The sequence below is a fragment of the Euprymna scolopes genome, chromosome 25 (assembly GCF_053919585.1).
Source record: "Euprymna scolopes isolate OS-2025 chromosome 25, ASM5391958v1, whole genome shotgun sequence".
In the NCBI taxonomy this organism is placed as follows: domain Eukaryota; kingdom Metazoa; phylum Mollusca; class Cephalopoda; order Sepiida; family Sepiolidae; genus Euprymna; species Euprymna scolopes.
The window spans coordinates 14,629,167-14,655,117 of NC_136506.1; the positions used below are offsets into that span (position 1 = coordinate 14,629,167).

Here is a 25,951-nt window from a genome sequence, read left to right on the forward strand (position 1 = left end):
TAAGAGCGCACCACTTTGGTACAAACTGAGCAGGGGAACTCTCTACTTTCTATGAGGTTTTAAATCAAAGCAAACCAATATGGAATGAATCAGAGGAAATTTGATAGAAAATATCAGTGGCTTTAAAGAATTTGTTGTCTATTTTTTTGTCGTGTAAATTCACCCTTGTCCGTTCCTCCTGGAAATTGTTGTATATTTTTTGGACCTGTAAATTCACCCTTGTCCGTTCGTCCTGGAAATTGTTGTATATTTTTTGGACCTGTAAATTCACCCTTGCTCGTTCATCCGTTCGTGTGTCCGCACTTTTCTCAATAACTATGCCTTGGAATTTTTTTGAAATTTTGCACAAACATTAAACATGATATGAGTAAAAAAAGTAACAGAACGGATTTTTTGGGAAAACTTTGGTTACCCCCCCCCCATAGTGGTGGCTAAAATTTACACTTTTGTGCTTATTAAAAAAAAAAAATGATGCCTTGAATTTTTATAAAACTTTCTGAAAAGTTGTAACTAACGGATTTCTATATGATTTTGCTTGTCTATACTTCGCGATAACTCTTGAGTGTGCGTCAGGGGCTCTTTTAGGGCTAATAAAACATTCCATTTTTGGGACTGTTTAATGATATTTGTCCAAAATTTTCTGTGTGTCTCTATTTAGCAGTTTTGCATGGTGCTGAACTCAAATTTTAATATGTTAAAGCCTTGAGGACTTTTGGGCCTAAATGGGCATGGGGAGGATGATGGACTTAGTCATTTCTTCTTTTTTTGCATGGTGCATAACTCAAGTTTACATATGTTAAGGTCAAGAATTCACCAGGATTTGACGTCCCATGGGGACTTTTTGGGCTAAACAGAGGGGGGGGGGGCAAATACTGAACTTAGTCATTTTTTATGCTTCGTTCACTGTGCACTCACGGGGGACCATGCATGCTTCACTTGTTCTTTTTGTTTTTTGATTGGAGTAAATTGATTTTATTTAAACGTTCTGTTTCTTGTCTCTTTGCAGGTGTACAGACTTTTTAAAATTCTTCTTGGATCTTGATCGGGCCGAAGTAAACCAATACAGCAGCTGGAACTATGAGGAGTGTGGAAATATCAGTACTATACAGAAGAAACACTACTCCTCTGGGCGCAGTCTCATCTTAGAGTTTCACTCGGATTCAGATCCTGGAAATTATACCGGTTTCCGAGGAATATTCCAGTTCTTAGATGAAAGTAAGTTCCTGGAAATTATATGCATGCTTTTATGGAATATATATAAATATATATATATATATATATATATATATATATATATATATATATATATATATATATATATATCTTTAATTTTCATGTATGTAGTCTGATTTTTTATTCTTTGTTTTTGTTTCCAATATTTTCTTGCTGCATTCTTTTTTCTTTCATCCCAAGTCTTTGATGACCATGTCTTTAATTTTGCAGATAACTTTATCTGTGACAATTTTTCAAATGCTTTATAACCTGTTTATTTTTTTATATATACTCTGGAATGTTCACTATTCTCTTCATCAAAATGCCTATCGTCTTTATTTTTATATAAAAAAAAACCTTCTTTTTCTTTGATTTTTTATGTCTTCATTGCATTTGTTATTATCTCTGATATTAAACTATATCTCCCTTTTTCTTGCATTACGATAATGTACAAGGCTGATTCTAAACTCTATTTCTGAAAAGTTATTTTAAGGGGGAGTTAACCAGTGATGAATTTAAGTATTTTCAAAACTTCATGTTAAGAAGTGCATTCTATAATCCAGTAATTATTTGTAATCATCTCTCCTGTCGTTTAGAAATTGGTGATCATTGTGAAGCTATAAAATTTTATTTTATTTTTTTTAAACAAAACTGCTTGATCAATTGACATGATTTTTGGCGTACGATATTTTCTTTCTATATCGAGAACGTACACCATATAAATTTTTCTTAAGTTTTGTTGTTGTTTTTTCTAAGGGGGATTATGGACTTGCACCGTAGTATTTCAATTTTTAAAATAAAGTGTAAGTCATGAAGTGAAAAGATCAAAATATAAAGTAAATAACTCATATCTTTACCTTTAAGCAAAAATAGGAAGATATCCTTCACATTTTGCACTTTTTAGGTCATTTAAATTTCTCTTCATTACTTTCATGGAATAATCATTTTTGGAAAGAAACGAAAGCGAACAAACTTTATTTTTAAGGTACAACGATAAGAATGGGGAAATTTTTCAGTTAGAATCCTATCGATTTCCGAAAATGAAAACAAAAACTACTTCCGGTTATTTACAGTATACTATCGATTTGTCACATTTACTGCTGTTTTATTCTAAAAGAGTAAATTTTATTTGTAAATTTAAAAAATATATTTTGAAATGTTATTTCTCAGATAGCTTCTTTTTTTTTAATTAAAATTTATTCAATAAATGTTTCGATAAGTAATGTTTTTTCTTACTTCATTATTTAAAAAATTGGTTTAAAAATCACTAAAATTATAATTGTTTCCTCTTTTTCTTACTAGAACTGTTCCAAAAATGAAGTCAAATATATACTTCCCGCTAGTTAAAATGCATTATTACTTTTCTGCAACGATAACAAGAAAGAAATTGTCAGTTAGAATCAAATATCGATCTATCAGATTTATTGTAGGTTTTGTTCTAGTACAGAAAACACAGAAAGATAATTGTATGTGTAGGATATATTTTATCTAGTTCTTTAAAAAAAAAAAAAAAAAAAATGTAGAATCCAGAAAATAAAAAAGCCGGAATTTTATCTTTACAAAATTAATAAACACAAAGGAAAAGTTGCCTGATAAACGTTTAGAACTTGCGAAATTTTCATAGAGTATAATTAATTTAATCATTTTGAATTTAAAATGAATGCCACTTCTTTGAGCTTTTAATAATTGAGTTTATTTCGTTATGCAAACGTTTTAATGTATGCTAAACATCTACGTAATTGTCTTCATTAACTATTACAATTATTCAGGTGTGATTTTCGTGTTTCGCTTGTCAAATTTCTTGATTGAATTTGTGTGTTTCCTGATCGTACTCTTTTTTCTTTTCCTTTTTTTATTTAATTTATTTCCCTTTTTCTATTTCTTTATTTTTTGCTTCTTCTTTTCTCTTTCCTTTCAATTCTATTTTGTTTTCTCTTTTTTTCTATTTTTAATGTTTGTTTAATTCGTTTTTCTTTTGTTTTATTTTCTTTTTTTTCTCAAATATTCATTCCTTTCATTTTTTTTCTTTTCGGATTTATTTAATCGTTTCGTCATAAATTCCCTTCTTCATTTACTTTTCCACATATTGTCTAAATTTTCTTCCATTTTTTTTTTTTTTCATTTTTACTTTGTTTTTATTCTTTTCCCTTTTTTTATTATTCTTTTTTAAATTTTGTTATTCTGATTCCTTTTTCATTCAATTTTCCCCTTTCCTCGATATTTCCTTCCATTCAGTTTTCAATTATTGGTTTTATTCTTTTTTTAATTTTTGTTTTCTATTCTTTTTTGTTTTATTTATTCCTTTTCTCCTTTTATTTTTTATTGTTTCCTTGTTTTTTTTCTGTTGTTTTTTCCTCTTTGTGTTGTTCATTTCTTTTTTCATTTTATTATTCTTTTTTATTTTTGTTTTTGTTTTTTTATTCTTTTCCCTTTTATATTTTATTCTTTTTTCTTTTTTTCTTTTCTTTTTTGTTTTAGTTTTTCTCTTTTTCTTGGGATTTTCCCTCTCATTTCTAATTCTTTACAACATTGTTTTCCCGGTAACATGACATAACAACGGAGATGTTCCACTTCCGACTAATACTGTTATATACTGATGTATATAATGTGTGTATATATTTACGTGTTCATACATGTTATCTGCGTTTATGTACGTTTGTAACATCATCCTTATCTCCTTATCAATTCCCCTCTGGCTGCTGACCACATTCTTACTCGCAAGTGTCAAATCTCGATTGTTATACCATTATTTCTCGTTCCCTCTCATCTTCTGTTTTCGTTTCTTCTTTTTTTTTTCAATGTTTCCCTTTTCTTTTTCGTTTTAAGATTTTTTCCGTTCTTTATTTTTATTTCGCTTTCTTGTTTTTCTTTTATTACCAAATATTCCTTCTTGTATTTTTCTTTTTTTCGATTTTCTTTTATCGATTCTCTTTTCGTTTTTCTCTTAAAATTTTCTTTCCGTTCATCTTTCATCTTCTTTTTAATTTTCTTTTTTTTTTCCTTTCATTTTTCTTCCTCCACTTCTACGAATTTCCATTTTATTGTTTCTTCTTTTCTTCTTTTCTTCGTTCTCCACCTTTTCCTCTCCACTCTTGCACCCCTCTATCCCTTTTCCTCTCTAATTAGGAAACACCTTTCAACTAGCTCTCTTTCACCACTCGGAATGAAACACCCGTGTTGATCCGTGTCTTTCGTAAAGCAAAACCCAATGATTCTTCCATCTGTCGCCTTTATTATTAGTATTTCCTTTTGATGCGTTCATTACAAAAATATTCAAGCGAGCAAATTAGAAAACACAAGTTCAGAATGACAGACACCTGGATAAATCAGCTACAAATTCCTGCAAAAGATTCTTACTAAAATTTGACGTCATATACAGTTCCTGTGCATAAGTTTCCATGTACCTACACTGCCTTGCTAATATTTTACCATCATCAAAGAATGACTAAAACAGAGATTATATTGGCCGAGTTTTTTTCAGGCAACGGCTATAATTTATCTAAGTCAGCCATTCTCAACCTTTCCTCCACAACTGACCTTCTCGACTTCATGTATTTCTTCATTTATCCTCTACTCCCATACAAAAACATCATAAGTGACAGAAAAATTAGAAGGTCAAAAATAAACTTTTTTATTATTTAGGACTTCAAGTTTTCTATAAAAATAGTGTTATATGCATTCTTATCGCAAAAAATAAAGACAATCAAACCTTTTTACGAATAGAAAACTATGAAATTAAATTATATTAAATTTCTTTGACATGACAATCTGAAGAAAAAAAAACTATTTTGAAATTATCAGGTACGTTAATTATTTACCTCCAATTATATATTTTTACCCTCTCCCCATCATGGGTAAATTTACCCTTGGTTGAGAGTCTCTGATCTAATCTATATAGTTGATGTTATTTTCTCTTCCTCGCAACCTCTTTTCCACAGAGAGGACGTTGCGAGCCAGTCTCTACTCTATTATTATTTTCAAGGCAAGTGCTCGACTGAGCTGTAGTCGCCAAATTTTCACAAAAAAAACACTCGATTAGTTACAGCCACTATCAATAATTTTCCCCACTCTCTATCTGTACCTAAATCTAAATGCAAATTCCATTAACAAAGCTTCTTTGCCAGAATGGCCCACCTGTGGAACAATTTTCCACTGACCTGCTTTCTGGCCACCTACAATATAATAACCTTCAAGTCTAATGTAAACAATTATTGTTGAGCCATCCTCTTAAATAATACAAATTCCATCCAATCTATACCATTAACGATTACTAGAATACCACCTTACATTGATTAACCCTTATTCTCGAATGGCCTCTAGGTCTTGATAAGTGGTGATTTCCTTAAAAAATAACTCTTACTCGCCAAGTTTCATTTCTATGTATTTTCACACTATACACAAGTTCCTTCAGGCTATTCTTGCCTTAGTCCAACCATTCTCAACTTTACCTTCATCATTGACCCCCTCGTATTTCTCTATTTGCCCTCTAATCCCATACAGAAAAGCTCATAGCCATTATAAAGTGACAGAAAAATAAGGTCAAAAATAACCTTTTTTTATTGTTTAGAACTTTGGGTTTTGTATAAAAATAGTGTTCTGCATTCTTATCACAAAAATAAAGAAAATCAAACCTTTCATTTCATTTTTTTTCTTTTCAGATTTATTTTAGTTTCGTCATAAGCTTTCTTCCCCATTTAATTTTACACATTTTGTCTAAATTTTCTTCCATTCTTTTTTCATTTTTTTTTTTAATTCTTTTTTTCATTTTTGTTTGTTTAATTCTTTTTTATTTTTGGGTTCTTTTTATTCGTTTTTAATTTTTGTTTTTATTTTTTTTTAATTTTTGTTATTTTTATTTTTTTTCATTTTTTATTTTTAATTCTTTTTTCATTTTTGTTATTTTTATTCGTTTTTAATTTTTGTTTTTTATTTTTTTCATTTTTGTTATTGTTATTCTTTTTTAATTTCTTTTCATTTTTGTTTTTTAATTCTTTTTTAATTTTTGTTTTTATTTTTTTTCATTTTTGTTATTGTTATTCTTTTTTAATTTCTGTTTTTTTATTTTTTTCATTTTTGTTATTTTTATTCGTTTTTCATTTATTATATGTTTTTTAATTCTTTTTTCATTTTGTTTTTTTAATTCTTCTTTCATTCTTGTTTTTTTTTCCTTTTTGTTATTTTAATTCTTTTTTTAATTATCGTTATTTTTATTCTTTTTTCATTCAATTTTCCCCTTTCTTTATATTTCCTTCCATTCATTTTTCATTTTTGTTTTTATTCTTTTTTCGTTTATGTTTTGCATTTTCTTTTTGTTTTGTTTATTCTTTTTTCCTTTTATTTTTTATTTTTTCCTTCTTTTCTATTCTTTTTTCCTTTTTAGGTTGTTCATTTTTTTTTCATTTTCTTTTTTTTTTCTTTTTAAATTATCACGTACATCAATTATTTACCCCCAGTTATATAATTTTTTCCCCCACCTATGGGTAAATTTACCCTTGGTTGAGAACCTCTGATCTAATCTATATCTATATATAAAAGTGAGAATGTGTGTGTGTATGAGGACACTTCTTAACCTATATACCCCACGAATTTGTTATCTACAGACTTGCAATTTTGTATATAAAGTATTCAGACATGTGGACAACTTTTTAGTACGTTTTCATTGGGAAAAAAATGGACAGCTAAGGGGTTAAACTTGAGAAATTGGTACGTGGGGGGGGTCATCAGATTTGTTCTTTGGTTGTCAATTGTTTGACGAATGTGCATGCGCGACCGTGAAACGTGACAGTTTCTTTATGTTAAGAATAAATAAGTTGGAAAAAATTTTTTTTAGGATCGTGTCACGCTGGTCTAATGGTTATCGTACTTGACTCACTGTCTTTAGGTTTTGGTTTCGATCTCAGCTCGAGTATTTTTTTGATTTACAAGAAGTGAACGGTTTAGAACAAGCATCATACTCGCTCGCAAAGGTCTCAGTTTCTGTGTGAATTAAAATATAATATTGTTATGGGGTACAAATCACCCCTATTTGAGAACTAATGAAATCAACCAGTCCTATGAATACCACTGGTTTCAGCGACTTGATGGAGACATTCATACCATGTTTAACCGCATGCTACGAACACATACCTCTCATACCACTTTAGCAGCTCCTGTATTCTCTATGATAAATATACATTATATTTAAAGACTTTACACTACTTGTGGTTCCTTTCATTTGTGACCGTTAGCACGGGTCTACAACAAATATTTATGCGAATTTTACGACCGGGCAACGTCGGGTGGCCTGCTAGTTCTAAATGCAAATAAATGAAACACGGAAATGATTAAATCTTAGAACATCAGTCTTGAAATCATCATTTTCTCTTCTACACATGTCAATTAATTTTAACATACATCGTGATATATGATAGCCGACGAAACGAGAACAGCAACAATCACTGTGAAGAATTTCCTCTTCTTTCCATCTGTACCTAAAACTAAATGCAAATTCCATGAACAAAGTTTCTTTCCTAGAATTTCACGCCTGAGAAATTCCATACTGCAACGCTGCTTTCATTTTCAAGTCCAATGTAAACAGGTTCTTGTTGAGCCGTCCCCTGAAATAATCAAATTCTACCCAATTTCAACATTACTTATCATTATGCTGTTGTCTCAATGATCAACTGGCACCCATTAATACTCATCCCCCAGTGGCTTCCGGACCTTGATAAATGGTGACTTCTCCAATAGGTGAAATAAATGGTTCTGTTCAAACTTACTTATAGATTCCAGAGTTTGAGATGAAATTGTCAAGTTTGACAAAATATACCTGAACAAGGTCAGAGGTTACATTACTGGAAACGTTGTGGAAATAACACCTTACATGAAAATAGTCGTCCATATAATGAAAATAATACTTTTTGTTGTTGTTTTGAATTATTGAGGTCACCACTTATCATGGTCAAGTGCTACTCGAAGATAAGGGTCAATGAGTCGAGAATGAATACTAGCTGAAAGGTGAACAACAGTATGGGAGTTCTAACGTTTGCCTTTGATTGTTTATGAGATGGTCCGTGACAGGAATTTATTGTACCTATTTACTATGCCTCCCCACGGGACAGAGTTAGACACCAGGGTCGTTTTTTAACGTGGAGAAAAGGTACAAAAATAAAAATTGTCTCAGTCGTGAAGGATTTCTCCTCCACCGAAAGAGAACAAGAAAATGAAGTGCAGCATCTGAAGAACAGATGGTATTTATTTGCTCCCCCACCGAGCAAATTAGGCACAAGACCAATTTTTAATGTGAGGAGTGAAGGGAGGGGGAAGGGAAAAAGGGGACCAGCTCCCGAGAGGTGGGAAATGGGAGCTGGTTAAAGGTCAGGCATGTGGGGTTGCCCCCACATCTGGTCTTTGCTAGTCATAGCTAGTCATAGCTAGTCATAGCTTGCAGTATCTGCCGGAACAGATGGTGTTTATTTGCTCCCCCACTGAGCAAATTAGGCAAAAGGCCGTTTTTAATGTGAGGTAAAAACCAGCTCCCCTAAAAGTAGGCAAAAAGGGGGCACTCTGGTTACCAAAAATAATAATTGTCCCAGTATAGAGGGTTTCCCCTCCATTGACTGGTACAAATCATCTTAAGTGCAGTATCTGCCGGAACAGATGGTATTTATTTGCTCCCCCACTGAGCAAATTAGGCACAAGGCCGTTTTTAATGTGAGGTAAAAACCAGCTCCCCTAAAAGGGGTCACTCTGGTTACCAAAAATAATAATTGTCCCAGTATAGAGGGTTTCCCCTCCATTGACTGGTACAAATTATCTTAAGTGCAGTATCTGCCGGAACAGATACTACACTTTGATCTTGACCCGAAGGCCAAGTAGTGCTTTATTGTAATCAGCAGTGAAGCAGATCTGCAGGGATTAGATCCACAGGTAGCAAACTATGTTCATGGAAATTATTCCTGACACTAAGCACACGAAGGAAGAAAGGAAAGTTGCTGTAGTAAAAGTACGAGTTCTTGTTCTGAATGTCTTATAAGAAGAAACAAAAACCTAGAGCTAGGTTGAGCACTTTCTATGGAAATAATAGTAGAGCTACGTTGCACTATTAAGTATTTTCTGTTATGTCTCAGTATGCAACAAATAAAATCAGTTATTCATATCAATTTCGTTTAGCTATATCTATAATCATGTTTATCCACAAGTTTCCATAAGATTAATTAAATTTTAGGGAAACAGATTTCATTTAATGCAGCTCTGATATGTGAACCGTTCATTCTCTTTTGTGGATGAGTGTATTTGTGTATCGCTTTTTTGTTCCATTTAATTTCAGTCGAAGTTCTCAGAAATCTGACGGCAAATCATATTTCACTTCTTTTTTTTTTCTATTTTATTACAGTTGAAGTTCTCAGAAATCAAGAAACCCTCTTCCTGGGTCTAACATTTGATCTGTGTCTGAGATACGTAGATATTTGAATTTTCTATTAAAGTTTTCATTTACATCTCAAACACTGAAATAAAGAAGTTGAGGATGTAATTTTCCTTTTCCCAATTGACCATTTAAATATGTTATAGTACATCTTTCTTGTGGTATCTTTGTCTTAATGGATTCCAGGACAAGAATTCATCTAGTCTGGTGGAGTGTCCAATTTTATGCTTTTCTTTGAAGTAACATCACTTGGAGACGATGCATCATTCGTCGGGAAAGCTAGTGTGGGTTAGGAGATCTTATGTAGGCCACAAATATTTTGTGATTTTGAATATTTAGTCAGAGTTTATTTGTAGAGGAAAGTATCCTCATGCCAGGTTGTCCTGTTCAAAAAGACGTTGGGCACTCGAACATAGATTCTAATAAGCATTCAAGTTCTCTCCAATAGGCAATAAAGATGTATATATGAAAAGTCAAAATCAATATTTTAGAATCTAAAAAAAAAAATATTATTAATGGAATAAAAATGTTATACTCTTTTATTTGCTATGAATTATTTATCAGGCCTTGTTCAAATTTTTCTCCAATGATTGAAGTATTTTTGGTTTGAAAAGTTAAGCTTATTTGATCTTATATATATATATACATATATATATATATATATACACTGCAGTTGAGAACATAATTTCCCTCTTCCCAGTTGACCATTTAAATATGCTATGTATATCTTTCTTGTCGTTTCTTAGTCAGATTCTATTTAACCCATAGTTGGGACCCTAACAGGTACTATCACTTCGGGTCAGAGTGGACCTGAGAGCAATGGCAATTAAAGGGTGGTTCCACACTCCCCAAGGCCCGCAAGGTGGGGCCTCACCATCGGATATAGTTTTAGGTCATATCCAGGACCACGGGTCTTTGTGTGGGTGCAGAAACGTATCTGTAATATGATTGGCAGCCTCCCTTTCTTTTCTGTAACTTCTCTCTCACAGACGTGATGTTACTAGTCTCAGTCTTTTTTTTTTAAATACGATTATGGCGTGTGTTCTTGAGGATTGTCTGATCTATCCCCTTTCCTCTTTTGCTCCAGCTTGTTTGACTTGTTGGTCCAGTGGTTTTCATCAATACACTGTTTTGATACGTCATTGTAATACAGCTTTCTATTCCAGTAGTTACTTTGCAAGAACTGCAGGCTTATGGAACACCTTTCCAGCTGTTTTTCTCCTACATATATTCTTGCTCTTTTCAAAACTAAGGTCAATACACATCTCTTGTCTTTGAGACAGTAATCTTTCGTTCTTGTTAACTCCTTACATCAAGTTGCTTCACACCTTGTCTGGAGCGATTTCCATTAAAAAAATAAATAAATAAATAACTTAAATTGCCAACATATAATTATAAACTTTATAATTTACATACGGCCCGAAGATTGATTACTGTACACGCAATAACCCTTATCTCTGAGTGGCCTTCGGGCCTTGATAAGAGGTGACCCCCATGTAAAAAAAAAAAGATGTCATATTCCAAAAATCACGTGGGTTGGCTAGTAATTTTTCTATTTGACTAGTAAACGAAAATATTTAGTTGTTAAAGGGCAACTAGAGATGAATTTTTCATAGCGTCCTGATGAAACACAAATCTGATATTGATATGTTTTGTAAAATAGTTGATTGATTAAGGAAAGGGAGCGTCCGTTCTTTCTCTACAATAGTATCGCACAAGAACATCTCAATAAATTATATTACACACAACGTCCTACAGTGGAGTATTGTTGCTACCTCTGCACAGGAGCTGCTCGGTGCTCCTATCTTGCCTTGATATAGTTAAAAACTAGCTCTGAATCTTAATAGGTGATGCCCTGTTCTCTTTCCTGCAACCTCTTTCCCACAGAAGAGACATCGTTATTTCCATGGCAAGTGTTCGTCTAAGCTCCAATCCATAGTCCGTCCGTGCCGAACTTTCACAAAAAAAAAACCACCTGACTAGCTACAACCACTATCAACAATTTCCCCCCACTCTCTATATGCGCCTAAATATAAACACAGATTCCATGAACAAAGCTTCTTTCCTAGAACTGGCCGCTTGTGGAACACTGTTCCACTGGTGTGTTTCTCGGCCGATTACAATATAATAGCCTTCAAGTCCAATGTAAACAAGTTCTTGTTGAGCTGTCCCCTTAAATAATCAAATTCTATCCAATCTACATCATTAACAGTTACTATACTACCATCTTATATTCATTAATACTTATTCTCGAATGGCTTTCGGACCTTACTAAGTGATGATTCCTTTGTAAAAAAGAAAAAATTCTGATAGCAATCAGATGAAGAACATTATTTTATCAACTCTTTGAATTCTGAGTTCAAAGGATTATTAATATTTCGTATAAAAAAATGTAAATTACATTGAAAATGTAACATATTTCATTTTCTGTTTATCAGAAGTATATGGTTTTGTTTTACTTGAGTGATTAAAGTTATTTCGATAGAATGTATACATGTTTGTATCATTTAGATAGGTATACAACCAATTTGGCATTATTTCGATTCCATGATTGGTCAATTTCCCCCATTTTGAACAACTCAGCAGAAAGAAATACTACAACATAAATGCAACTAACAAGCACTGATCGTACAATTCTTGAAGCTTCAACACTTGCCTCCAGCTATTGTTATTCCTTAAAAAAAAAACTAACTAGTCAGAAACTGATGACGGACTTAAATATCTTCTTTTTTTTTATATTGTATTTACAGCCATATTTTACTCCGAATGCATATTTTCGTCATCGAAGAAATCATAAAAGCGTTCATTTTAAAAATTGTAAAAAAAAAAAAATCCATAATGGTTCCAAATTCGTAAAATTATCGATTCCTATTTACAGGAATGGAAAATGTATAATATCTTGCTTCATTTTCAGTTTTAAACTTTTGCAATAATTTTCGATCTTAATATGACCTCCCTCATAAAATTGTGTCTAAGATGTGTATATTTGCTGATTACATCACGCTCTACAACAGGTATGAAGCGGAAACAAATGTATACATATCCAAAGAGTGTTATAAAGCGGAATATCAATGCATATATATACGTTGAATAGGGATTCTTATTAGAAAATATAATATTTGAGAGAATAACTCATACCTTTCTTATTATAGGCCACGTCTTAACAGTGTCGATCACAGCTGCTGCATTTAAAATGGAATATACATTATACAACGGTTTATAACATGAAACATACGTGAATCCTGATGAGTGATTCTGAGGGACCACACGACAATCATTTATATTTTGTTATATATAAATTTACTCCAGTTGTCTCATGTTTCCCCGGGAGTCGGCATTGCGCCTACGTCTTCTTTTTCTTTCAGCCTCCGTTTCTAGGCTGAGTCTTGGAGCAGGCACTCTCACGTGCGACTGGTTTGCCGAAAACTCCTAGACTCCTTACTTCTTGTCGCTGATCCGTCAGTTCCAGTGACGTAGCCGATTAAAATACACGTCACCTTAACGTGACCTCCACTCACCTATCTAAATATGACGTCATCAATGTCCCTTATCAATTATTGTTTTAGATTTCTAAATCCATATGTTTATGTATATAACTACAACTAAATCTATAAACATATCAATTTACATAATTATAAACATATCAATTTACATAATTATAAACATATCAATTTACATAATTATAAACATATCAATTTACATAATTATAAACATATCAATTTACATAATTATAAACATATCAATTTACATAATTATAAACATATCAATTTACATAATTAACTTTCAGCTAAACTTATTTTACCAAAACAATATTTCTATTCTTAGCCTAGCAAGATCACTGGTGTTGTCCATTTATCACAAGATAGATAGATAGATAGATTGATTGATAGATAGATAGATAGATAAATAGATAAATATCTAGATAGATAGATTGATAGATAGATAGATAGATAAATAGATAAATATCTAGATAGATAGATTGATAGATATCTAGATAGATAGATAGATAACACTTTTAACTCTTCTATTATCTTCTCATAGCACCTTATGTTATTTCATAGCTAACTACAACTAAATCTATAAACTTAACTATTTACATAATTAACTTTCAGCTAAACTTATTTTACTAAAACAATATTTCTATTCTTAGCCTAGCAAGATCACTGGTGTTGTCCATTTATCACATATATATATATATATATATATATATATATATATATATATATATATATATATATATATATATATATATATGATAGATAGATAGATAGATAGATACTTAACACTTTTAACTTTGCTATTATCTAACAAAAGAATGACATAAACCCTGTGGTGAAATGACACAGTAGCTGAATGGTAACATTTTATACTACTAAGAATAAGCTTCTTTCCTTTAACAACTACAAAACCCCATCTTAATCCACGATTGCCATGTCAAATAACACCCTACCTGAGAGTTCATCTTTCAAACTCTGTAGTCTATCATTTACAGGCAACATGAATTGGAACAAATAAGTCGAGGATATTGTCAAGGCTGCTGCAAAGGTTGAATTCTTATACTGTGTTACAACATTAGTCAAACTATGCTATTATTTAGAAAACCATTCTTAATATGGAGAGGAGGGTATGTCTTTTTAAAGCTACAATTCGCTTATGCACGGAATATTGTTGCCACATTTGGGCTGGTGCATATATCACTAGTCTCTTACTCTTAGACAGAGTCGAAAAAAGTTTCCAATTTCATAGGTCTCATAATATTGGCCAAACTCCAACCTCTACCCCCATCCCTGCAATGTGCCTTCGGTTCTTCATAAGTGGTGACTACCTCCCGTAACATGTATGTATATATATATATATATATATATATATATATATATATATATATATATATATATATATATAGTAAACCACATACAGTACTGTTTCGCATCTGTGCGGCTAGACTAGAACCTTACCCTAGCTGGGGATTGAACCTACAGCCATCGCATTGATAATCAGCAACTCTAACCTCTGGCCCATGGGATCAGTGTTCGCAAATGACCTCATCAAATGCCCATTAAATAAACAATCGCCCACCGTTTTTACACTGCTCGAACTGCTTGGTTATTTACAAACAATCAAACAGCGAACCTCACTATATATATATATATATATATATATATATATATATACGTGTGTGTGTGTAAGTTCTAGGCGAGTCTATTTTACTCGCGAACTCTATTTATCTCCTCACCCTGCTATCTCCCCCTCTCTCTCTCTCTCTCTCTCTCTCTCTCTCTCTCTCTCTCTCTCTCTCTCTCTCTCTCTCTCTCTCTCACCTCCGCACGCACATGCAGCTTTAGGTTCTGCCCTTCTGAATAAACATTTTTTTTTTATATTCCCTAATCAAAAAAAGCGTTCACATGGTTCGAGTCCCAACTGCCAATCTTTGTGTCCCTTATCCTCGAGTGGCCCGTAAGCAGTGGTAAACATTTACCTCCTAGTCCAAATAAATAAATAAAAAAGAAGATGCTCAATTCTTGGAAAGTCAAACTTTTTCCAAAGACTCTGCTTTTCGCTCTTCCTGTCAAAAACGATTTTTGGGAGATTATTAAGAGCCTTCCACCTGATTCGCGTATTGTCTACATAACTTAAAAGAATAAGATTGATTTTCAGACAAACAATATGTCATAAACAAAACCCACCTAATGTGTATTTGACAACATGAAATGGCTTTTATTCTATGCATTAAGACGAAACGTGTATCATAAGTAAATAATGAAATACCAATGAATTGGGAGGGGGGGGGAGATTTATTACTTTACTCTATATCGTAAATAAATTATTCATCCAAAACAAATTAATAATAATAATAATAATAATAATAATAATAATAATAATAATATACATGATCTTCATAAACCATCGTCGTCGTCGTCATGATCATCATTTATTACCTTAATATATATCGTAAACAAATTACTCCATATAACAACAATAATAATACTAATAATAATAACACTACTATTTCTACTACTACTTATAATGATAATAATAATAATAACATTACTACTACTTATAATAATAATAATAATAATACTTATAATGATAATAATAATAATAATAATAGCACTACTACTACTTATATTAATAATAATAATAATAATAATAATAATAACACTACTACTACTGATAATAATAATAATAATAATAATAATAATAATAATAACACTACTACTACTTATAATAATAATAACAACAACAACAATAATAATAATAATAACACTACTACTACTTATAATGATAATAATAACACTACTACTACTTATAATAATAATAATAATAACACTACTACTACTGATAATAATAATAATAATAATAATAATAATAATAATAATAATAACACTACTACTACTTATAATAATAATAACAACAACAACAATAATAATAATAATAATAACACTACTACAACTTATAATAATAATAATAATAATTTTGAAACGGTCTCAAAGAGGTGTTGAGTACTGGAAATCTGGGAAGACTTGTTGTTACTCAGACTCCAGCGAACACCACAAGTTGTTTTCAAAGAGAAGTCTTTAATGATAGCCTGTGTGAAAACTAGTGATTGAATAATAATAATAATAATAATAATAATAATAATAATAATAATAATAATAATAATAATGATAATAATAATCTCGAAAAACTTTGAAAAGTAATGGGACCGATTGGAATCAGAGTAATGGATGAGAATATTCAACGGATAACAATGATTAAAACGGCTGAAATATTAAGGAAAACCCTTGAATGCGGAAACTAATACACATGAGCTACAGGAACTGAAGTTACAGAATCTGGCACAGAAGTGAAATACAAAGGGAATCAATTATACTGTATATAACTGTAAGTCGGCCTCTAGCTCTAAAAAAAAGCAAAACAAAATGTTGGCATCGACATCACACTAAATAGTCATGAAGGCTCAAAGAAGATGGAAAGACCGAGAATAGAAAGCACTAACGAGACCTCCACTTGAAGGTTTTTCAGGAGTTTCCCCTTCCAACTGACCCTGCTTCCACAACTGTTTTACACCCACTAATTCAAACGCTGACATTTATTCTTCCAATGTGTCTAAACCAATTATGGTTCTTGTTATAATCATTATGCTTTCGTGACGTTGGCACATGGATTTTTATGGAGGTTAGTTATCTATCTATATATCTAAAAAGTTAAATTGTCTGTGTGTGTGTGCATTTCCCTACCAAATTACTCTTTGGTAAAAACTTTTTAATCGGTTTTCGGCCAGAAATTTGCCTGTCAAGGTGTGAAAGTTCAACTATTTGACCTTTGGAAACTCTACCAAATTCCTCCGCCAATTTTGGGTTTAACCACTTAAAACTTTAGATGTAGATTACTTGGACATGGATCAAACTTTGTAATTTGATTAGAGCCCAAAACAATAAATGTTAAGGGGACAAAATTGTGGTAAAAGTTTAAAGATTTGACCTCTGCGGTCTCTACCTAATTACTCAGCCAATTTTGGGTCGAAACATTGTAAATTTTACATAAAGTTTATTCAGGAATAGGGCAAGCAGAATCGGCAAAAAAAAAAAAAAATGGGCAATTGAGCCGGAAATAAGAATATGCTAGTCTGAAACATTTGTTGATCATCATTCAATCCCGAGCAACGTCGAGTTTACCTGCTAGTATATATATATATATATATATATATATATATCTATATATATATATATATATATATATATATATATATATATACAATTATTTTTTCTACTATAATAATTAAATACCTACTGACATTAGTGTTTCATCCTTTCGGGAATCTTCAGTGCAAGGTGCCACGATTAACACCAGTCGATAGATTCGAACACGGCAACACGAGCCATGTCTGACCACCATTAGCCTCGAGAAACAACATTGAATTTAAACATTTTAATTTTAAATGTTCTTTACGTCAGTCACAGTGATCTAAACTGATATATATATATATTTATATATATATATATATTTATATATATATATTTATATATATATATATTTATATATATATATATATTTATATATATATTTATATATATATATTCATATATATATATTTATATATATATATTTATATATATTTATATATATATATATTTATATATATATATTTATATATATATATTTATATATATATTTATATATATATATATTTATATATATATATTTATATATATATTTATATATTTATATATATATATATTTATATATATATATAAATAATACTTTATATATATAAATAATACTTTAAACACAGTTCCTGATTTCAAAAAAAGAAAAACTAAAAGGTAACTATCTCTATATATTTTTAAATCAAATTTATTATGTAAATTCAAAAATATATATTTTTTCTACTCATTTCTATCTCTAACCTATATTAATTTTCTTATAAATTTTAAATCCAAACCTTTTATTTCAATTTTTTCAGATTCATCTGCCTTACTTTTAATGCTAGGTTTATTTATGGTGTCTTTTAAATTCAATAAAAATCCTCCTAAATTTGCTGATGAGGAGACCGTGCTTACCAAAAAAACTATATATAATTGTTCTACATAACTTCATGTATAGCACAAATAAAAAGCACGGATTTCCGAAACGATCGTACAGATAATTGACTTTGTTGTTGTTCCTTCTTATGAAACTGATTTTTAATTTAATTAAAATTTGATTTTTAAATTTAAAAATTTTTTTTTAATTTTTAAATTGTAAATCTCATTACTTTATATATATATATATATATATATATATATATATATATATATATATATATATATATATATATAAAGAAAAGATAAAAATGTATTGGCAGTAGAATTAAATAATTTTTTTTATTTTTGCTTCTAATGAACGTTTCATTTTATATATATATATATATATATATATATATTCTCTTTTCTTTATCTTTTCTGTTACTCTGTAAGTAGCCACCCATCTTATGTTAACAAATTTGATTGCAGTGTCTATAACAGAATTTTTTTACTTTGCGCATGTCAGTGACAAGCAACTCTACACTGATTACCTGATCATGACCACATCTCCACTGTCAAGATGGCACCTTTTACGATGTATTAATTCCCTTCTTTTTTTGTACGTACAGCAAAAAAAAAATTTAATCAAGGGAAACAACTCTAGCCGTGTTAATCACTTTATTCACATGTCTGACAACCATCGAAAGAAAAGTTTAATCACAGACATCTTTTTTTGTCCGCAGCGCTAGAAACTATAATTAATCAAAGAATCAAAATACAGGACACTAATCCTTGTGTCTCTGCGATAAAATCAAAATAGACATTAACACAGAGAAGCACCGATGGTAAAAAGAAATATGTTTGTAAAATGCTGATTAAATATTCATGTGAGTCAGGGTGTAATTAGTCCTGAAGATATTTAGAATGATTGACCTGAATACGTGAAGATCTTTTGAACTGGGAAAAATAGAGCTCATAAATATTGAACTGATTATTTTTAATGATTTTAAAATAACTTTTATGTGCGTTTTGATTTCTTAATATGCTTGCCAAGAATTCTTTTTATTATAATCAAAGTAAAACGTTAATAGAGAGTGAATTGAAATTGAGAAATAAAAATCGTAGAGTAATTTTTTCTATGTGCATGCATATATATCTATAAAACTGAGAATGTATTTATGTGTGTTAGTTTGAGGACACTTCCCAACCTATATACTCAACAGACTTTTAATCTCCAGACTTGAAATTTGGTACATGGGATATTCAGACATGTGGAAACCTTTTTAATTTGTTTTTATCCAGAAAAAGGGCTTCTAAGGGGTCTAAATTAAAAAATTGGTGCTTGGGAATCATCGGATTCTTTATCTGTTTGTAAACTGTTTCGCGAATTCACATGCACAGCAGTTTAATATGCCAGTTTCTTTATGTTAAGAATAAGTAGGTTTGAAAACAGTTTTCAAAGTTCGTATCAAGCTGGTCTAATGGTTATCGTATTTGACTCACGGTGTTTAGGTTTTGGTTTCAATTTCAGCTTGAGTATGTTTTTACTTGCAAGAAGTGAACTGTTTAGAAAAAAAACATAATACTTGCATGCACATGTCTCAGTTCTGTATTAATTAAAATATAATAGTTATGTGTATTTTACGACTGGGCAACGCCTGCGGCCAGCTAGTATAACGATATAGTTGACAATATTTCAAACCGAGTTGATAATATTTTAAAAATGATTAGGTGAAGCATTTTTATGTGAAGTTCTTCTGACAAACCAATGGATAGAGAGACAAAAAGACCCGAGAATAGTGTCTATTAAGTAATTTAAACACTATTGTTGTCATTTGTGATATATCACACAACCAGGTCCATGTAAATCATGGGTCAGTTTTATTACTTGACACGAACAAAAACACCTATTGACCAGATAATATCATATTTGGGGGGATATTAAATTTTCCAAGACTCAATGCATGAAATTTTATATCCACAAAAACATCAATATTTCAAAGACAAAGCCGATTCCTTGGATTCCAATCTATGCACCCCCTTACAAAACTTTCCCGACAAGCACTCGCCTAGCTGAAACCACTATCAATAATTTCTCCCACTCTTTATCTGTGCCTAAACCTAAACGTGGATGCCATTAACAAAGCTTCTTTCTTAGAACCCTCTTCTGTTAGCCTGCTTTCCAGCCGACTACAATATGATCGTCTTCAAGTCGAACATAAACAAGTTCTTGATGAGCAGTCCTCTTAAGTAATCCAATTTACCAAATTCTCACTACTAAAGATTATTATGATATTGTCACATTGAATATTGTACACTAATTAACGCTTATCCTCGAATGGCCTCAGTAAGTGATGACTCCTTTATAAAAAAAAAATATATGTACTCTATACCAGAACAATCAACAACAAAGCTGATTATAACATGGCCGTTCTCAAGTTTAATGTAAACAAATTCCTGTTTAGTCGTACTTTTAAATAGACAAACACTACCCAAGTTCCACCATTACGGATAACCATGTTGTTGTCTCCAAATCACTTGACACTCATCGTTAAGTGGCCTCTAGGCCTTGATAAGATGTGACCTTCAAGCTAGTAAAAAATTTTTTTAAAAAAACTTCATTCTTAACGTGACAATTACTTATCAAGTTATTCAGAAACAGCATTTGAATATTTCTGTCAAGTTCAGAGCTTTAAGTGATTCATGGTGGAGTTTGAGAGGATTAGAATTTTAGGATTTTCTAAAATCGGTTGAATGGGGTGCGGGATGGAGTGCGGTATGATGAAAAAAGCGGCAAGAAAATCTGAAATAGATGAAGTTAGATAGAAACATTGCTATTTATAAGTTCCTCGTTTGAATATATATATATATATATATATATATATATATATATATATATATATATATATATATATATATGTAGATATATATATATATATCGATAAAAATCTTAGTCCAAAGTCAATGTTCCTCCGATAAGATATAGATTTCTTTTTGGGTTTTTCCATTATAATAAAATCGTTGCAAAGAGTTTATTGCTGCGAACTTTATCGATATATTGACAATATTCATGCCATGTTTGCATTGAGATGAGAATCCATCTCAACGGCGAGCGTGTGCCTTTTTCCTTTACTTTCTTCCTATTCCAATATGTTCATAGCTTTTTTTCTGATCAAAAACTTAAGTGTCTCAGTTTGAGATAAAGTGCAAACACACTTGAGACCACAAGTTCAATTTTGTATAAAAAAAAACAAACCCTTTTCTTAAATCTGTTATATATCTACTAACACGTCACCCGGCGTTGCCCGGTCATGCTTAAATATGATATTTAAATCTTTTATAAATCTGTTGTATAGGGCGGATTAGATATTCAAAGGATGATATTTTCTTAGAACGTCTGTATTAAACGTATAAATTGTATATATTGTTTAGCCAGTAGGATATGAATATACTGAGTCATGTTGTACCGGAGAGTTATCACACCGGTATATATTACAGTTCATATATAAGAAGAATAATATAAGTTTCATACCTTTCTTTCTTCTTTGAGTTCTTCTTGAGTACTGAGGTCCGTGACGAACCATAAAATGACCAACATCATCCAATTGAGACATATGTTCTTCCTTTTTTTGTGTGAAAATCACAGAACAACACTTTATATTTTTATAATATAAATTTATTTCAGTTGTCTCAAATGGTCTTCACAAAGAGTCTGTTTTTCTTGTCTACATGTTTGTACTATCCAGCCACGCTTCCTGGCCGCCTGGTCACTCTCGTAACTAACAGTCGACTCTCCCATCTGTTAACTCTCGTGATCAAACTCCAACTCTCCGACTCTTCGACTGACTAAACTTCCCGACCTCCTTACCTCAGTTCCGTTACATCAGCATTCAAAAAGCGCACGTATTCCTTACGTGTGATCTGTCCACGTCTGCCTGCCCAAGGTTATTTGGTTTATACTTAACCTAGCTAATTTATATAAACATCCTCAGCTAAACCCATTGCTACACTTTATTCGATAAATATTTTATAAATAACTCTCAATATAAACTATTTTGGCTGGGTAGAACAAACATGTAGACAGGAAAGGCAGACCTTTTGACCATTTAAGACAACTGAAATAAAAAGTGTTGTTCTGTGGTTTTCACGAAAGAAGGAAGAACAGATGTCTCGATTAGATATCATATCATCCTGGCTAAACAATACATACAATTTATACGTTGTAAGAAAATATCATCCTTTGAATATCTAAGCCACCTCCCTCCCTATACAACAGATTTATAAAAGATTCAAATATCATATTTAAGCATATTTTATAAATAACTCTCAATATAAACTATTTTAAGAATATCATTGAATAGATAGATTGACAGATTGATCGATAATAACTAATTAACTTTTAACAATGTTAATTATTCAACGTATCTACTAGCACACAGCCAGGCGTTGCCCGGTCATAAAGTATGCTTAAACATGATATTTGTAGATTATACCTATTTACAATGCCTCTCCATGGGACTAATTTAGACAACAGGGTCTTTTTTTAACGTGGAGAAAAAGTACAAGAATAAAAAATTGTCTCAGTCGAGAATGATTACTCATCCACTGAAAGAGAACAAGAAATGGAGGTGCAGCCCCTGAAGAACAGATACTACACTTTGATCTGGGCCAAATAGTTGATTTGCAGATTGTAGCCTATAAATAAACCATGTGTGTTGCTTTATTGCAGGTAAATATATCTTTTGTAATTTTGAAATTCCTATGAAATGCAGAGAACTGAAATTTGGTACACTAGAAAAAATTTGATACACTAGAAAAAATTTGATACACTAGAAAAAATTTGATACACTAGAAAAAATTTGGTACACTAGAAAAAATTTGATACACTAGAAAAAATTTGGTACACTAGAAAACATCTGGTACACTAGAAAAAATTTGGTACACTAGAAAAAATTTGATACACTAGAAACATTTTGATACACTAGAAAAAATTTGGTACACTAGAAAAAATTTAGTACACTAGAAAACATTTGGTACACTAGAAAAAATTTGATACACTAGAAAAAATTTGATACACTAGAAAAAATTTGATACACTAGAAAAAATTTGATACACTAGAAAAAATTTGGTACACTAGAAAAAATTTGGTGCACTAGAAAACATTTGGTACACTAGAAAAAATTTGATACACTAGAAAAAATTTGGTACACTAGAAAACATTTGGTACACTAGAAAAAATTTGATACACTAGAAAAAATTTGGTACACTAGAAAAAATTTGGTGCACTAGAAAACATTTGGTACACTAGAAAAAATTTGATACAATAGAAAAAATTTGATACACTAGAAAAAATTTGGTGCACTAGAAAACATTTGGTACACTAGAAAACATTTGGTACACTAGAAAAAAATTTGGTACACTAGAAAACATTTGGTACACTAGAAAAAATTTGGTACACTAGAAAAAATTTGGTACACTAGAAAAAATTTGGTGCACTAGAAAACATTTGGTACACTAGAAAAAATTTGATACACTAGAAAAAATTTGATACACTAGAAAATATTTGGTACACTAGAAAAAATTTGGTACACTAGAAAAAATTTGATACACTAGAAAAAATTTGATACACTAGAAAAAATTTGATACACTAGAAAAAATTTGGTACACTAGAAAAAATTTGATACACTAGAAAAAATTTGGTACACTAGAAAAAATTTGGTGCACTAGAAAACATTTGGTACACTAGAAAAAATTTGATACACTAGAAAAAATTTGGTACACTAGAAAACATTTGGTACACTAGAAAAAATTTGATACACTAGAAAAAATTTGGTACACTAGAAAAAATTTGGTACACTAGAAAGAATTTGATACACTAGAAAAAATTTGGTGCACTAGAAAACATTTGGTACACTAGAAAAAATTTTGTACACTAGAAGAAATTTGGTACACTAGAAAAAATTTGGCACACTAGAAAAAATTTGATACACTAGAAAAAATTTAGTACACTAGAAAACATTTGGTACACTAGAAAAAATTTGGTACACTAGAAAAATTTGATACACTAGAAAAATTTGGTACACTAGAAAAAATTTGGTACACTAGAAAAAATTTGGTACACTAGAAAAAATTTGGTACACTAGAAAAAATTTGGTACACTAGAAAAAATTTGATACACTAGAAAAAATTTGGTACACTAGAAAAAATTTGATACACTAGAAAAAAATTGGCACACTAGAAAAAATTTGGTACACTAGAAAAAATTTGGTACACTAGAAAAAATTTGGTACACTAGAAAAAATTTGATACACTAGAAAAGCATAAAAAGATGCCATTCATTCCCTTATTTTTGTGGAATTTAAACAAATATTTTGAAAGTTGTGCTAATTTTTCTATTATCTGGAAATTTTAACAGTGTATCAGTTTAGTGTTGATCTCATGACTGTATAGCAATACATCACTGTTTATGTAAAAATAAATAAAAAACATATATATATATATATATATATGACATGGTCTCTCTGAATGCGGTTCCTACAGAATGAAATGTTAGAGAATCGAAAGAAAACTTGTTTTATTGGACTTGAAAATTCAGCTGCATGGTCATTTTCAAGTTCAATGTAAACAAGTAATTGTTTGAGCTGTCCTCTTAAATAATCCAATTCTACCCAATTTCCAACACCACTGATTATTACGGTGTTGTTTCACCAACCATCTGACACTTATTTACCTTTATCCTCGAGTGCACTTTCAGCCTTGATAAACGGTGACTCCCTTATATATATGTGTGTATATATATATATATATATATATATATATATATATATATATATATATATATGAAAGTTTATAAAAGCAGAGAGAAATGCGGAAAACCTGGAAAGAGAAAGGAAAGAGAAAAACAAACAATAGACATTTGTTTGTTATTTTCTTTTTCCTTTCTCTTTCATATATGTGTTTACCAGCAATGCTTCAAGCAAACTACCATTTACTGTTATATATATATATATATATATATATATATATATATATATATATATATATATATATATATATATATTTAATATCCTGAAGATGTCCCCTGCAATGGGAACGAAACGTTGATCACCATTTTATAAATTCATTCAGTTTTTTTCTTTTTTCAAACAACACACACACACACACACACACACATATGTGTGTGTGTGTGTGTGTGTGTGTGTGTGTGTGTGTGTGTGTGTGTGTGTGTGTGTGTGTATCAATGTCTTAGTGTGTGCATTTCCTACAGTAAGAAACCTTAGAGAATCTACAAAAGCTAAAAGTTTATTCCGGTATAAAATTTTACAGGGAAGACAAAGGAAGTGGTACTGAATCTTATGAAAAATATGGAGATCGAACATCACTTAAAACTTCAAATATATTTTATTTTGATAACATTTAAATCCTATAAAATTATCCAGAAAAGATAATCTCTATGTGCGCCTATACATGCTGATCTGTGGGAACATGATGAGAAATAGCAGCGAACCGGATGTGAACGTATCCACCATGAGAGACAAAATGAAAAATCGTCTTTGCACAACCTTCAATATTTGTCTGTTTTTAATTATATGGAGTCAGAATCTACATACTTCCAGCATTGTTCATTTCATATATTCTTTGTTGTGACCTCTATGGCATCCTTTCCTACCCCTAATCCTTTTGTAAAAACTGAGGCCATAGATCTTAATGTGCTCACTCTAAGGGAACTATGCAGGCAGAGTCCCCTTAAAATTTCCAAATGCATATTTCCGATTTTAATCAAATTTGAACCATGTGTATAAGACACTAATTTCGAGAGTCTTCCAAATTT

At 30.9% G+C, this 25,951-nt stretch overlaps 1 protein-coding gene across 19 annotated transcripts in view; it reads left to right on the plus strand.

Annotated features, from left to right (window-relative positions):
- The window catches only part of LOC145247280 (suppressor of lurcher protein 1-like), a 1,714,203-nt gene that overhangs the window by 857,377 nt on the left and 830,875 nt on the right, over positions 1-25,951 (plus strand). For all 19 annotated transcript variants that reach the window (XM_080108885.1, XM_080108889.1, XM_080108891.1 and 16 more), the window contains one exon: positions 1,007-1,215. In XM_080108885.1, the coding sequence (XP_079965011.1) occupies positions 1,007-1,215 (209 nt within the window). The remainder of the gene's footprint in view (positions 1-1,006; positions 1,216-25,951) is intronic.